Source organism: Anolis sagrei, chromosome 3 (assembly GCF_037176765.1).
Source record: "Anolis sagrei isolate rAnoSag1 chromosome 3, rAnoSag1.mat, whole genome shotgun sequence".
In the NCBI taxonomy this organism is placed as follows: domain Eukaryota; kingdom Metazoa; phylum Chordata; class Lepidosauria; order Squamata; family Dactyloidae; genus Anolis; species Anolis sagrei.
This window is the reverse complement of record NC_090023.1, coordinates 36725472-36742903: the sequence shown is the minus strand read 5'-3', so window position 1 is coordinate 36742903 and position 17432 is coordinate 36725472. Positions and strand designations below refer to the sequence as shown.

Below are 17432 nucleotides of genomic sequence, written 5' to 3'. Positions count from 1 at the left end.
AACTTTGATGCCCAACAGAGGTACAATTCAAGACTGCTGCAAGCAAGTTTGAAGCTTACCTGTGCAGAACTAGTAATATATGCTATTCTTGAAGGTTTACAGATGGGAATGCACAGACCCATGTGCTTTATTATAGGTTCTTTGCTGATGATTAAGCAGCCTATCATATTAGTCCTTTATTTTTTTCTTATGTTCAGTAGAGGGTTACAATACTAAGTAACCACAAAGGATAGCAGTAGAAAAAAATATGTAGTTCAGAATTCAGACATGTTTCTGAACAGTTTGAGCATCTTGCAAAATTATGTCTATATTAGGACAGAAAGCCATCTTCTGTGAAACAGCCTACATGCTATCCTACCCACAAAGGAAGACTGGGACAGTGTTTCCATGTGCCTCAGTGCCTTTAGACTTGATAGACATTCAAAGTCCAACTTATAGCACTTCCCCACTTATTTTTCTGTTCAATGTTGCCTTTCTCTTTACTCATCTTGAAGCCTACAGGTTCTTCCACTGTCACTAAACTCCTTGGGGTGTTTTGTAAGACCTGGTTCTTAGATTCTCTTCTGGCTACTGGACAAGATAAGTCAGTATATACTTTTCCACTTATTTCTGGGGTTAATTTTGACTAGAGTTAAAAGTTAAGAGTGTTTTCATGAAGTTTAATGGAGACTGTCCATGAACTACCTTATATCTACAGGGTACTTTACAACTCATTGTAAATTTATCAAATTGTGTATCTGATAGATGGCACTTTGAAAGTTAGCACAGAACAGATTATTCTTAGAGCGTTATGGATTCTTGATTGGGGAGTTTAAAACCAAGTTGATTTCAGACATCTTATATGGCTTAGACTACAATGCCCTCAAATTATGCTATGGTTCTATAGCCAACTGAGGTCAGAACAAATTTGAGGTAGACAGTAAAGCATTCCAGAATGCCTATCCACATTCTATTATCATCTCAAATGAATTTTTTTTCAATTAAGTAGCAATTGCCATGGTGGAACAAATGATCACTAGCTGCAATCAAGTTAATGTATACATACTAATAGAACAAGCCTATTTATCCTGAACAATAGCAAATAAATATTTTACATAAACACAAACATTTCCACACTGTCTTTTTAAGTAGAATTGTATCGGAAATGTATCTGATGGACACTTTTTCGACTTTGAGCTAGTTGTTTCCTTTGCACTTTGTGTTCCTGACAGTTACTTAGGCAGTTAGGCATATTGGGCTGGGAGAATTTCAAGGAAACAGTATTTATCAGGACCACCTGGGTTCAGGCAGTAAGGAGAAAGGGTGTTAATCTAAGCAGTTAGCATATGTTGATTATGTCCCTATGTTCTTCAGAAACTGTTTTCTTCAATAGCCTGTTTGATTGTGCTTTCATTGTCCCTGTTTTAATACTAGCAGTTCCTTATGGTAGAAACTAAATAAGATTATTGGAAGTCAAGTTACTGCAGAGTAACACAACCAAGAAATTCCATCATTAACAGCTTTGAAGAAGAAGGAAACAGCACCTGTATAGTGAGTAGTAAACTATTACCTCCGACCCTAGGACAGTGAGCCATGCAGGACTCCATTACTGTTGAAACACAGGCAGCAGCACTACAGTGGAAGTAAACCTGGTAAAATAAAGTGAAGTCAAAGTAATTGCTTTATCTGTTAGACTACAAGTCAAAAACAGTGGTTCTTCATGTATCAACTTGACCCGCTAGAAACCCTTCCAGTTGGACATGATTTTTAAGAGGTTCAAAGCATTTAGGCCAAAAAGTCTCAAAGTTACCCTCCCTTCCTATTGTGGAATTTGAGTCTCTGAATTGAGAGGTCTTTTGTCTGTAGGAACAATACCATAAAATATTTCATTCCCATGAAAACATAATTACCTGACTTTCTGTAAGAATTGTTCCAGGGCAAGCAGTACAGGTTTACTCAGAGGCAATCTTTACTTCATGAAATAGTAAGTGCTTGGTATAAAACTAAGATACATTTTCTTATCAGCATACCTGAAGAGGACCTGTTTTCTTGATGACTTCAAGGTAGCAACTGACATGCAGGATGAGCTGGGATTATTCTTGTCCCATATAAACTCCACGGATTACATTTCTGACCCATCTTAAACATTTCCAAAATTTTATTCCCTTCTCTTAAACAGGATCTGCAATTGTATCAGCTCATCACATGCAGAAGTTCAGAAAGCTTTCTTAATCTTTTGCCTTCCTATTGAAAAAATGCTGTACTGTTGTATTTATGCAACAGCTAATATGATAGACAGTACATATATTCCAAGGACTGAAGAGGCTCGTCATATCCAAAATATATTCTAGGATCATTTATCCCATTCAAATAATTAAATTCACATAATTCAACTGTGGTGTTACTGTTAAAAAGAATTGGAATGCACGCTGTTTTGCAGCAACCCAGCTTAAAGTGCAAAAGACTGCCAAAATGAAGAGATGCTTGCCTATTGACAGACGGATAACAACAAGATGGCTAGGTTAGGCTCTCTCATCATTGAATCTAGAGCCTGCTTTGCAAACCAAAAGCCTCTTTCATGAATCTGCCTCTAATAGCAACATGAATTTTCCCAACAGATTTTTAAAACAGACAAGCACAAAACAGACTGTCAGCCTGGACATGTCATAAAGAGAATTGATAATTTATAACAAGCTCTTTGAATTTGACTGGAAACCTACTAAGAAGTAGTACAAAAATCATAAGCAGCAACAGTCTGATCACAGCATCCTGGATCAGATGATGTTTCCAAGCATTTTTGAAAGACAGTCCCATAATGTGAAAATGGAAGCAATGGGATATAACAGAAGGATGTATTATGATGGCCAGATACCTCCAGGTAAGGTTTGTTATTGGGACTCTGCCCTGAATTGTGTAAAAGCACTCATGGCCATGACAGAAACCTGAGCTTCTAAATTATGAGCCTCACACAAGGCATTTTTGCCCTGTTTTGCTGCTTTGCTTCTCAGCAAGGATGGGGCCTGCTGTGCGCCATGACAGACCCTACCCACTTTCCTCCCAAAGTTGGGGGAAGTGGTGAAAGGTGCATCTTCCCTGACTACGGGGAGGAAAGTGTATTTTGGGTAGCTCAGATGAAGGTATCTGTATTTTCCTCCCCTTTTCCCCATGTGATGACAGAAAGGGCAGTGGGGTAACGTGCATTGCCACTTTTTTGCCATCTGATGAGGGGAAGGAAAGGGTGCCAACGCACCCTCTCCTGCCCCCTCCATGCGATGAGGAAGAGCAAGTAGGGTGCTACGAGCCACCCTGCATGTCTCCCCTTTTTCTGGTGATTGCTGGCACAACAACACTGCTCAAAAGGGCTGTGTGAAGAGGTCCTTCTTAGTTAAGGTGAGTGTGACCCCCATTCTGCACAGGTTGAATGCTTTTTTTTCATTGCTTTGATTTGCTCTTTCCCTAGAGTTTGGCTGGAAGGCAGCTTTTAACGTTATTAAAAACAAGTACAAATAAAAACCACAATGCATTAAAAATTAAAACAATTGATTAAAATATATAAACATGGTTTGTCTTAAACATATCAGCAATAACATTAAGTAGTTTAGCACATCCATTAAAACCCTTGTCTGGAGCAACCAGCCAGTTGCTAAAAGCTTGCCTAAATAATAGGGTGTGAAAAACAGTAATTAATCAGCTGGTTTGAGTCCCCTTAAGAGGAAATAAAATGGGGTATCAATAATAATAATAATAATAATAATAATAATAATAATATTTTCATATTTATGTGGGGAGCAGGGAAGGTGTTTCAACATTCAAGATTCTGACAAGGAAAAGGAGGCAAGCTACAAGATTCTTTGCACTTTGGGCAAAATACATTGAGACAAAGATTTTCCTGGACAGGAAATAAATATTCTGTACTTTCTCCAATATTTTTGTCAAGAGAATGCAATGTTTGTTATTCTGCATAGATTTTATGTATTCAAACAAATCGCAAAAGTTTAGACACACTGTATAAAATTTGTACACAGAGATATTTTTGCACAGAGAAACCACAGATTATCCCACATGTATTTTCAGTACAACAGCATTTTTGTGTACATGTTTAAGAAAGTTTAACTGAGATATATGACAATTATATTGAAATGCCAAGTCCTTAGCAAGACTCAGTAGCATAGCATAGAGAAGTAAGGGTTTTGTTTTATATTTAGCACACATTTTTATTTACCCATAGTGCAATTGCTAAACTCACCCTAATGCTTCATCTGCTCCACTTTTAGGATCTGAACTGGCACTGAAACCCTATCTTCTGGTACCATGCTCTCTCATCTGCATAGATTTAAGATCTGTTCATTCTCATGTAAAGCCACTGCAATTTTCAGAACTTACTGGTCCAGTGACTGCCTGCTGTGAAGCAGAGTCCACAAAAGTGAAAGTACTTTTAATTGGTAATGAAAATGGAACTGTAACCCTAAATCTGCTCCTGTAAGTACAATCTGAGTCTGATACTTGTCTCCCCATATGGACATCTGCAGGAAAAAAAGACAACAACTGTTAGGTTGTATTAAATTTATGTATGTGTTTGATTTGTGGCCTGCCTGTCTCAGACTTTGGGACCCAATGTGACTTACAGTACAAGTTGAAAGAGCTGGAAAAATGTGGTTCATTTTTTAAAAGTCCAATTAAAACTATTTTAAAACCATAGACTACATATTGGAGTTTTAAAAAAACAGCAAACCCATTTGCACACAGCAAGTTAAAGGCTGAGGCTGTTTAAATAAAAATCTTTGGTTACTGTCAGAAAGAGTGCATAGAGACAGCCAACTGAACCTCCCTTAGGAAGGAGTTCCACAGGCTAGCATTAGCCATTGAGAAAGTTCTCTTCTGTGCCAGCTCCAGATGAGAGAGACAGTGGTGGGATGGAGAGAAAGTTCTAACTTTTCTTCAGGGCTTTATCTGTTTATCAAGATATGCCACTGGGACCACTACTGGTGTAGCCCAGTACTCATGGAGAATCAGCACAGGGTTAGAATCAGCATAAGGTTACCTAGAAGAATCCTCCACCTTGTGTGACTGTGGAGCAGAACAAACAACTCAGCATCTGTATCCTTGACCACAATGCCCTGCCTCATGCACAGAGGAAGAACTATTTAAAGCTACAGACACTGCTGTCGCTGTTGCCTGTTTTTGTTCTAAAATTATTGTGCTTTATTTTATCAGTTGTATACTTATTTATTTAGGCAATGCTTTTTACACAAAATAAAAAAGGACAAGGTTTGAGTCTGTTCGTTGCAGGACCCAAACTTCCAAATAAACAGAATCCTTACTTTCAAATAAACAGAGTCCTTTAGGATCTTCACTACAGTACTACTCTACTCTCTCTGTACTGTTGGGGTGAAAACCAAGTGGTTGGATTTGACTGCTAAGAAGTTGTTCATTCAGAATCATAATACTAGAAATCAACAAAGATTTTACATGTTTATCTCCAAGCTCTCAAGTTGTCCCATTTTCCACATGCCTGTAATCACTAGTATGTATGTATGTATGTATGTATGTATGTATGAATGTATGAGATAGCCATCCCTACTGCACAAGGTTGGCCTTCCGAGACCTGGAAAAGTAATTACCTTTCCTTCTAGTGCATTTAATAATGTGCAGCCCCAACAGCCTTGCACTGCATTTCTTCAAGTGGGAGAAGATATTAGGACCATTAAGTGACATTTTATTATGCACCATTAACTGTTCCAGTTTACAGTATCTGTAGGATTATTTTGAAGATGACTCTATAAATCCTGCCATTTTTTTCTAACTAGAGTAAACCCACTGAATCTACTCTACTTGAGTCTAACAGGATTTCAGGCTGTATATTTTTATTCACTTTGTTTTAGTTCAATCTTTGGAAATTAACACATAGTTTTGTCTATATTATACTTCACATGCAAGCAGGTGGTTACTGAAAGCCGTTGGTATTTCCAAACTGAAAGACAATTGTGATAAAAGTTGTGGACATAACTTCACTTACTTGTGGCTATTCTTAGCTCTAGATTTAGTGGACCATACTGAGGGACTGAAGGTGGAGGCAGCAGGGTGAACACTTGTACTGTGAGTGGGAGGAAGCCACCTGCTGAATATCTGCCGCTGACATACATCTCGGTGAGTGGCAGAGAATCAGCAGTTACATATAAGCATCAGAAAGGAAGACACCAGTCAGTGTTTCAAATAACATTACCTGAAGGTGCTGTCCCATGTAATTGATCCCATAACCCAGTCTTGAACATCATGATGTGCTACCAGCTTGTTAGCATATATGTCTTGATTGTCAGCTCCCTGTTTTATTTCAAATACAGATTAGTCTGAATCAATCCAGTTTACTTTCCCTGCATCCTGCTAAATCCAAATGAAAACCCAAATACATACATTAAATATTTATAAATCATGGACTATTTCTATATAATTACAATGTCTCTATAATTAGATAGTTTTTTATTAATTGTTGACTTTCTCTGGTTTTTAAAAACTCAGCAGCATTTCCATTGTCATCTGTAAAACTGCTTTGTGATTACCTTGATCCATAAAAGGAAAACAAGAATAGCTCATATGAAAACTATCCTTACACAAGGAAAAGTGTGTGCAAGATATTAATTCCAACTTGAAAGCACTTTTTAAAAGATTCCATTGATCACTTGCTTATAAGAAACAATTGCAGTATATGCAAGTTTTATGATGTACTTCATTCAAAAGTAAGGCTGAGTAGTCAGATACACCCACACTAGCATAAAAATTCAGTTATAATTAAATTGTCCAGAAGATGTCTCTAAGAAGTATTTTTTTTTCATTTTGAGAGCCCTGGTAGGCAGACTTCTACATTGTTTCAAAAATAAATGACTACATTATTTTCTGTTGCTACTATATACACAAACATTATCTCTACTAATTTTATTGCTTTCATCATGGAAATACTACTGAGGACCTCCCAAATCTTCCCTTTTCTTCCTTATCCAACCTCACCTGTGGTGTTATGTTCCTTCATATCATTTCCAATTTATGGTGACCCTAAGGGCCCCAACTATCATAGCGTTTTCTTATTTATTTATTTATTTCATTTACTTATACCCCGCCCTTCTCACCCCGGGGGGGACTCAGGGCGGCTTACAGTGGAGGCACAATTACATGCCCAAATCCATTGACAGTAGTGCAAAATACAAAAACAATTCAGCAATTAATTTAAAACATCAATACATAATAAAATAATAAAACAATCTCATGCTAAAACAATCTCAAGCTCAGGGTTCAGAGTCCATATTTCGTTCCATTCCATTTGTCCATATCTATCGTCGTGTCCTTAGTTTAGTTGTTAGAATGACCAAAGGCTTGGTCCCACACCCAGGTCTTCAGTTTTCTCCTAAACGTCAGGAGGGAAGTCGCCGATCTAATCTCCCCGGGGAGTGAGTTCCACAGGCGGGGGGCCACCACTGAGAAGGCCCTGCTCCCAGTCTCCGCCAGCCTCACTTGTGATAGTGGCGGAGTCGAGAGCAGGACCTCCCCAGAAGATCTTAAACTTCGAGATGGGACGTAGAGGGAGATCCGTTCGGACAAATACACTGGGCTGGAACCGTGTAGGGTTTTATAGGTCAAAACCAGCACTTTGAATTGTGCTCGGAATTGGATCGGCAGCCAGTGGAGCTGACGCAACAGGGGGGTGGTATGCTCCCTATACGCCGCTCTGGTGAGCAATCTGGCTGCTTCTCGCTGGACTAGTTGAAGTTTCCGAGCAGTCTTCAAAGGCAACCCCACGTAGAGTGCGTTGCAGTAATCCAACCGGGATGTGACAAGAGCGTGGACCACCGTGGCCAGATCCAACTTCCCAAGGTACGGGCGCAGCTGGCGCACAAGTTTTAATTGTGCGAAAGCTCTCCCGGCCACCGCTGAGACCTGGGGTTCCAGGCTCAGCGATGAGTCCAGGATCACTCCCAAGCTGCGAACCTGCGTCTTCAGGGGGAGTGTAACCCCGTCTAACACAGGCTGTAACCCTATACCCTGTTCGGCCTTCCGACTGACCAGTAGGAACTCTGTCTTGTCTGGATTCAATTTCAATTTGTTAGCTCTCATCCAGTCCGATACAGCTGCTAAACACCGGTTCAAGATCTGGACAGCCTCCTTGGTGACAGGTGAGAAGGAGTGACAGATTTGGACGTCATCTGCATAGAGATAGCATCTTAGTCCGAAACTCCGAATGATCTCTCCCAGCGGCTTCATGTAGATGTTAAATAACATCGGGGACAAGATTGAACCCTGTGGGACTCCACACAACAACGGTTGTGGGGCCGAACAGGTGTCACCCAATGACACCTTCTGGGTCCGTCCCTCAAGGAAGGATCGAAGCCACCGCAGAGCAGTGCCTCCGAGCCCCATGTCCATGAGGCGGCCCAGAAGGATACCGTGATCGACGGTATCGAAGGCCGCTGAGAGGTCCAGCAGAACTAACAGGGACACACTCCCCCTGTCTAGCTCCCTGCGTAGATCATCTACCAAGGCGACCAAGGCTGTCTCAGTTCCATGTCCCGGCCTAAAGCCAGACTGTGCCGGGTCTAGATAATCAGTGTCTACCAGAAACCCCTGGAGTTGTGTTGCCATCACACGTTCCATGACCTTGCCCAAATAGGGGAGATTGGAAACTGGCCGATAGTTGTCGAATTGAGTGGGATCCAGTGATGGTTTCTTCAACAGCGGTTTTATAATAGCTTGTTTCAAGCTCGCCGGAAATTTTCCTTCCTGTAAGGAGGTATTAACCATCACCTTCACCCACTCTGCCAAACCCCCTCTGGCTTCCTTGATCAGCCAGGAAGGGCAGGGGTCTAGGATGCATGTGGTGGGTCGCACCTCTCCAAGGATCCTGTCCACATCCTCAAGCTGAACCAATTGAAAAGAATCCAACAAAACTGGACAAGCAGATGCTCTCGTTACATCCCCAGAGACTGGCGTTAACATGACGTCGAAACCTGACCGAATCCGCTCAATTTTATCCGCGAAGGATCGTGCAAATGCTTCACAGTGAGCCACCGGGTTATCCGAGGCCTCGCTTTTTGGCGGATTTAACAGGCCCCTGACAACTCGGAAAAGCTCCGCTGGACGATTCTTCGCTGATGCAATATTGGCTGTGATGAATGTTTTCTGAGCTGCCGTTATTGCCACACCGTAGGACCTTAAAAAGGCATTCAGGTGTGTTTGGGCTGGATTGGTGGGGTTCTGGCGCCACACGCACTCTAGCCTCCTCTTCTTTCGCTTCATCGCTGCCAGCTCCTCAGTAAACCAAGAGGCTGGTTTAGCTCGGTTACTCGAGAGGGGGCGTTCCGGAGCGATGGTGTCGATTGCCCTGGTCAACTCACTATTCCAGCCAGAGACCAGAGCATCGACAGTGTCGCTAGCCAAGGAGGTGGAAAAATCCCCAAGAGCCGTCAGGAGTCCATTAGGATCCATAAGTCTCCTGGGGCGGACCATTCTAATGGGTCCACCACCCCTGCGGAGGTTAGAAGGCACAGTTAGTCTAAAACTGATCAGGTGGTGATCGGTCCATGGCAAAGGAGCGATGGTCGGCTCCTCCAACCCGTCACCCTCATCCCATCCCTGGGTGAAAACCAAATCTAAGGTGTGTCCGGCACTATGGGTGGGACCAGATATTAGCTGGGACAGGCCCATGGTTGCCATGGCGGCCATGAAGTCCTGAGCCGCACCGGAAAGAGAGGCCTCGGCATGGATGTTGAAATCTCCCAGGACCAAAAGCCGTTGGGAGTTCAACACCATGTCCGAGACCACCCCCGCTAGCTCAGGTAGGGAGACTGTAGTGCAGCGGGGTGGTCGGTACACTAACAGAATCCCTATCCTGTCCCGGTCACCTATCCTAAAGCCGGCACACTCAAAGGAGGATGATTGTGGGATGGGACACCTGATCAGTGGAATAAAGTCCTTATAGACCACTGCGACTCCGCCTCCCCGCCCTCCAAGCCTTGGTTGGTGCTGAACAGAATAGCCTGGTGGACAGAGTTGGGAGAGATTAACCCCTCCCCCCTCGTCCAGCCAGGTTTCCGTTATACAAGGTTCTTGGTAAGATTTGTCCAGGGTGGTGGTGTTGCCTTTGCAATAATCTGAAGATGAGATACTCAAGGTCTCTAAATGGCTTTCCATGACTGAGTGGAGAGTCAAACACTGGTCTCCAGAACCATAAGCCAATGTTAAAACCATGATACCATACTGGAGCCAACTATACAGCAGATCCTATACAGTCTCATCTATAAAACAGACCCCTTTACCCACCCATATGTCTTTTTGGAGTATATTGTTTGATCAGCCTTGAAAGGTCCTTGTAGCTCTGCTATTTTCACTAGCTTGGAATGTCTCATTCTTACATTTATACCTGATTATTTGTGCTTTAAATTAGCTATTTAGGAATGGGTCAATGAATCACAGAATTAAAGAGACCACACGGGCCATCTAATCCAACCCCTGCCATGCAGGAAAAGCACAACCCAAGTATTCCTGGCAGATGGGAATCCAACCTATGCTAAAAAGTTTATTTATTTATTTATTTACAGTATTTATATTCTGCCCTTCTCACCCTGCATGGCAAACATTCAATACCATAGACACACAACATATATAGACAGACACAGAGGCAATTTAACATTCCAGCTTTCCAATTTCATGAGGGCATGCTCAATTCCAGCCACAGGAGGAGCTGTCACTTCACCATCTACTTGTGACACTGAGTCCCTGATGGAGCACTTCCTCCTTCTTAGGCACACTGCTGGAAGGTTTGATGGTGTCGTAAATTAGTTAAATTAGCCTCTCTGCATAAAACAGTACCTAAATTTTCTACTTGACAGATGCAACTGTCTTTCGGGCTGCATAGGTCAACAGCAAGCTAGATCATTAATGTTTTGGAGCTTACTCTGACCCGGACTGGCTTCAAACTCATGACCTCTCGGTCAGGAGTGCTTTAATGCAACTGGCTACTAACTAGCTGCACCACAGCCCGGTCCAAGGAAGGAGCTTCAAAGGAAGAAGCTTTGACCACACTCCGAGGCATAGAATTCCACTGTTGAATAGCTCATATTCAGATTACTCAGAGGCATACAGTTCCACTGCTGAATAGCTCATATTCAAATTACAGGAAAGGAGATTCCATCTGAACATTAGTTCTTCCTAATATTCAGATGAAATCTCCTTTCCTGTAATTTGAACTCATTGCTCCTAGTCTTAGTTTCCAAGGCAGCAGAAAACGTCTCTTCAGGCTAAACATATCCAGTTCTTTAAGACGCTCCTCATAGGGCCTAGTCTCCAGACCTTTGATCATTTTACTCATCCTCCTCTGGACACCTTCCATATTGTCAATATCACTTTTTAACTGTGGTGCCCAGTTAAACTAACCAACGCAGAATACAAAGGCACAATGACTTCTTTCAATGACTACTACTTTTGATGCAGCCCAAAATCCCATTGGCTTTTTGAGGTGCTGCATCACAATGTTGGCTCATGTTCAACTTGTTGTCCCAGAAGACTCCAAGATCTTTCTCACATGCACTGTTTTTGAACCAAGCATCACACATTTTGTATCTTTGTATTTCATTATTTTCTACATAGTTAATTAATGTTCATTATGTAGCATTCCCAAATAAGAATGTGAATATTTCCACATTCTCTCATCCTCAATGTAAAAACGGTCCTTTTATGTTGAGCCATCAGGGAGTGGACATGGGAGAGTATCACATCTGAAGACATTTTTCCATGTACAAAAACTTCTTTTTGGCAGAAAAGTACCAGAATGCAAATAGTTGTCAAGAACAAATAAGACTTGAAATCTCATGAAGCAGGAAGAATTTTTGTTTCATGTTTTTCATTCATGTGAGAGTGAAGTAAATTAAGATTTACATTCCTTGTTTTTAATAAAGATGAATGCATCTAGGCATAGATTTCATGAAGATCAGTGCGGCAAAGTCAGAGAAAGGACCTAACACAGGAGCTTTCAAGGGTGGTGTTTTTTGTATTGATTTCTACTTGAAAAGTAGTTCCACAGGCAGGGAGAGTGAAGTTATAGAGTACAAAGGCATTATTTTTTGTCACAGGAACACAACCACTGCCACGTCCAACAACATGATGTGCAGAGTCCAGAATTAGTGATGGCAGAATCACATCCCTGGATACCGCAAATGAAAAGTGACCATCTGGTGTGCAGCAAGCAGTCACTGTAAAGTGAAAGTCAACAGCATTAATATCGGATCCTAGGAATTTTGTAAGATTTCTGTGAGTTTCTGTCAGAGGAAGCTTGAAAAATAATCTGACTACTAGTCAAAGTGATGCAACTGCCTCAGGCAATGGATGATAGGAGAAACAGTGTTAGCCCTCCATCTGTTGCTTCTGAGCCGTCTGGCCATTTCTACCTATCAGAATACAAGCTCTGTATGTTGCACAGCCTGACCTGCATCCCTTAAACTGCTAACTTTCAATATAATGAGTGATGGTATCCCATTCCCAATGTTGAAGTAAAATACAACTGTTAATCTAATACATTTCCTCACATCATATTCTTTTCTGCAGGTCAGCCTTTATTTATTATTATTTACAGTATTTGTATACCACTTTTCTCACCCCTAGGGGGATTATTGTCCTTGTTGCGCTCTGGTCAGCCTGTTCTCCAAGAGGAAAGCAGGATAACTTTCATCATAGCTTCCAAGACCTGATATATCGAGTGGGAGTATCATTGCCAAAGTAAGAAGCAGGCATGTAGCCGGGGGGGGGGGGGGGGCTTGAGCAGCTTCAGCCCCCCCCCCCCCCCGAAATTCTCATGGTGGTTCGTGAAAAGGCCTTACTGGTGCATTATTTAAACTGTTATGTTTATTCATATCATGATCTGATCACCATACTCAATATATCCCATATGCATGGGGGTATTGGGGTAACGATACAAAAGGTTTGCTAGGCTAGACCCTCTTTCACTCAGACTCAGCCCCCCCCCCAAAACCCAGCCCCCCCTGAAATCCCCCCTGAAACTTTTTTACCCCCCCCCCCCAAAAAAAAAAAAACGAAATCCTGGCTACATGCCTGGTAAGAACACTCCTCTGAAGATTATTTAATACATTAAAGAAATTGGGATTAGCCTCATTCAGACTCAACTTCTTTGCATTTACTTCAGCTCTAAAATGTTTTTGTTCTTTCCAGCCCATGGTAAGAGCTTTTTAATAGACATTGTCTTGCACAGTTTAGCAAAATGATTAATTATTGTAAAGTATATTACGGTATTGTGGGTTATGCTGTGAGGGCACAGCATGTTCTCTATGTGACACCTTCAATGTGTCAGAAAAAGCTAAAACTCGAGCAGTAGAAAGGGATTTAAAATATCCAGTCCTAGGCACAGAAGCAGATGAGAATCCTTCCTCCATCTCAAATGCCTCTGCCTTGGCCTTGGAAGGAGAAAAGAATCTGCAGGTACTGGTCCACAATGCCAATGCCCAGAAGCAGATGGCAAGTCCTCTTCATCCTAAACGCCATTGTTCTGGCATTTGAGGGAAAGGAAAAAGAGGCAGGTGCAATTCTGAGGGCAGGGAACTCTTGATCTGTAAAATGCTTTGAGAATGTTTGCGGTTGAAGTGCAGATATAAGCTCTACATAAAAATAAATAAGAAGCAGGCATAGCACCTTCATTCCTGGGTCCAGAAGCAGATGAAGGACACTCCATTCCAACTGCCATTGCCATGATCTTGCAGGGGAAGAAGAAGAAGCAGTACCAGCTGACTTAATTTTCTCCATCACTTCTACACCTTTGATATGTCTGCTGTGTCATTAGATTTTAAGCCGGAAGATAGGGAACTGCTTTTTTTTTTTTTTGTAAAGCACCACATACAGTGATTGTTACAGTAAGTTGTAACAGGATCAAGTGTGTGTGTGTGTGTGTGTGTGTGTGCGTGTTAAAGAAAACCTTATACTGTTTATTATTGTGTGCAGCTGCTAATGTAGGTCAACGAGTAAGTTTGGACCACACCCAGCAGGGTATAACTGTATGGGTTTTAGAATACAGTTTAGCTTTTGCCCTGAGGAGCTTTTACTTGGGCATTTTGCTCAACCATTTCTACTGCTCCCTCATTTGGATGAAGATGAAGAAGCCATATTCTGTTTACAAGGACGATGTAGTTTGTTGCATTGTTTGTTTTTATTTGCAACATTGCACGTTAATCGGTTGTTGTAGGTTTATTCAGGCTATATGGCCATGTTCTAGAGGCATTCTCTCCTGACGTTTCACCTGCATCTATGGCAAGCATCCTCAGAGGTAGGGAGGTCCTCACTGCCTCTGAGGATGCTTGCCATAGATGCAGGTGAAACGACAGGAGAGAATGCCTCTAGAACATGGCCATATAGCCCGAAAAAACCTACAACAACCCCATGATTCCGGCCATGAAAGCCTTCGAAAATACATTGCAAGTTTATGTTTGAACTCTGCTGATAAGAATAAAGTTTTTCTGTTCTTTTTTCTCTTGTCTGTGTGCAATGTTATTGTGTCTTCTGCATTGGACCTGACTGAAACACACTATGTGCAACAGTGATGACACTATATGTATGAATAAATGGTGGCAATTATGATGATTCCAACCTTCCTGTATTTCTATAGTAACAAGGAATCTGAGGATCACCATAGATATAACACAGCCTTTTTCTTCACATTCTCACCGAGATACCAGCAGAGAAGCATAATGAAGCCTGCTTTGACTCTGTACCTCCTGGCAAATGCTCTTGCTTGGAGCATTTAGAGCTGAAGCTAGTCTTAGTAACTATGCTACCTCAGCATTTCACCATCGACTTAGAAATACACCACTGCTATACTTGAGCTTCTACTCACCCTATTTGCATGAATTATGGTAATTACAGCAACAAACATACCAGAATGCTAAAGATACACATTTAGAAAAGTCACTTAGAATTTGAAGGATTTATGATTGCTGGAAAATGTCATTTGTTTCAATTTATCTCAACTCTCAAGCAATGCACATGATGCATGGACAACAATTACCCAAATCAGGACAGAAGACATGCAAATTTGCAGATTCATAATATCAGGCAAGATTCTCTACTATACTGTTCCAAGGAGCACACCCAATATTTTGTAAGGTAACACACACAAAAAAATTAAAACAAGGTTTAATATTCTACTTCCTTCTAAAAACCATGTTACAAGTAGACCTTTATATATAATTACAGGCATCAACTTGTGTGGATCTTTGCCACTTAGCCAATATAGAGATTAAGTGATAAGGAAGCTTGTGCCCGATTGAAATGCTGCCAGTTAAAGGCTCAGAACTTTAACCATGAGGAAAAATCAGTTCAAGAGAGGAAATCATTTAAACATATACAACACTTTGTATCAGTGTCAGGCACCATCTACAATAAACCCATCCCCTTCCTGGAGCTCTGTTAGCTTTTGATTCCTGATGAGCATTTTAGACAAATAGGCTTTGTTACAGTATATGACTAGAATAGAAGCCTTTCAAGCTCATTGTAGATGTACAGTATGCATGTACATTCCTAAGTATGTGCTTGTTGAAAAACAACCTGGAACCAAGGACAAGCTCCTGAGCAGAGATAAGGAGTCACTACAGCTGTTTTCCTGCATGAATACCAGGCTGAAATTAAACCAAAGAGGGCAGCCCCTTGAGTGACAACACCGAGGTTTACAATAGCTCCTCTGTTATCCAGCCAAGGTGAAAGATACTGAGGGATTGGCCTTGTTAGTATAATAACAAAACGTTCTTGTTCATATAGTCTGCTAAACTATGCATGTGAGAAATAGAGGCATAACTTAGATTGCAGTCTATTGTGTAGACTCTAACAGGGAAAGGAAGTACCAAAGACCCCGGAGGAAAGGCAGAAAGGTAAAGCTGCTGTATTGTAAAACATATCCAGTAGGATTGAAGGAATTACAAAAGAAGTATTTTAAGAATGGACTTCTTATATTAAACTACAAGTATACATACCTCCTAAGAATTACAATGCAGCCTGAAATGCAGGAGGCACTAGTTTTGTTTGCTACCAACACTTGGGACCTCTTCACACCAGGCATTTTAGCCCTGTTTTGCCACTTTGTTTCATGGCAAGGATGGGGGAGGGGAAGCACCAGGGAGAAAAGTGTATTTTGGGTAGCTCCGACAGAGCTACCTGCACTTTGCTCCTTTTTCCTGTATGAGGGGGACAGGGACAGGGTGTCAACACACCTTGTCCCATCCCCATCATATGGTGTGGGAAGGAGGGAGGATGTGTGGCCCCAAAAGGGCCATGTGAAGAGGTTCTTGGTTTTTGCAAGATGTTTACTTCATAAGACACACTTACCCAGAGCAGTTAGAAGGGGAATAATCTTTGCATCTTGAAGGCAAAGTGAATTGCAAGTTTTCACTACCACAGTAAACTATACCACTGCTCCACAACTTTGATTTGTCTTTGAAACTGCTGGGAGCAACCCAGTACTACCAAAAACGACCAGATAACCATCCAGAATAGTGTTCTTCCTGTTGGGGTCCAAAGCCATTTTCTTACAGCCATGCTACCTCCGCAACAACCATGCAACCCAAAGGAAATCTTTATATAGGCTTAACTAGGTTATGATTGGAAGTGTGTGCTTTCTTTGAGTTATCAGTAAGTAAGCCTGCATCAGTCCCTTGGAAATAAGGGAAAGAAATCAATTCATATCTTTTTGCTTCTTTCACGTTTAAATTGTAGCAGCACCTGCTCCACATTTATTCAGTTTTATTTGTTCTCAAATTAGTTTTCAAAATCCATCCATATTTGCCAAGACAAAATAAACAAATTTCAAAATGGTGATAGAAGAGGCAGCATCTGTAAATCTTTTCTCTTCCTTTACTCGATCAGAATAATAATAAATTATAGTTTTAAAAAATAGATGAAGCCACATTATATTTCAATGTATGAAACTAGAGGTTCTGTGATCATTTCATAGATGATTCCTAATGCACTAAGTAGAAGGGAAAATTTGCAATGGAAATTGGCTGCCACTTGGCATTTGATCCTATGTACAGACACAGTTAATTTATGAGCAGGAAACCTTCTAGATATTGCTAGATTTCAACTCCCAGCAACCCTAGCCAGCATTTTCAATAGTGAGAATCTCTGAGTTGCCATCCAGCAACATTTGGAGGGCCACAAGATTCCCTGTCTACTTTAATCAACTGGTTACTATAAGGGGCCTTGATCTGCACATGACTAGGCATTATACAGCAACACTATTAAGGTTTACTCTCAAGTAAGGCTATTGGTTTCAATGGTATATACTCCTGAGTCAACATGCATTGGATCGGTCATCAAGGGAGCTCCATCCTAACTTGTTTACAAGAAATGACATTTTGCATTTAGCAAGTCCATTTGCAGAAAGTCAGAGGTTAGCAGGCTTTGCTTTCTAGAAAAAT

The 17432-nt window shown here is 41.3% G+C and overlaps 1 protein-coding gene across 1 annotated transcript; it reads right to left on the bottom strand.

Annotated features, from left to right (window-relative positions):
* Positions 1-403: 403 nt before the first annotated feature.
* LOC132770268 (zona pellucida sperm-binding protein 4-like) lies at positions 404-16551 on the bottom strand. The gene is given in 10 exon segments (XM_067466221.1): positions 404-567; positions 1550-1628; positions 4363-4502; positions 5996-6121; positions 6201-6300; positions 12025-12217; positions 14621-14666; positions 14669-14754; positions 16342-16472; positions 16474-16551. Coding segments are annotated over 10 exon segments (1143 nt in total).
* Between the last annotated feature and the right edge of the window lie 881 nt (positions 16552-17432).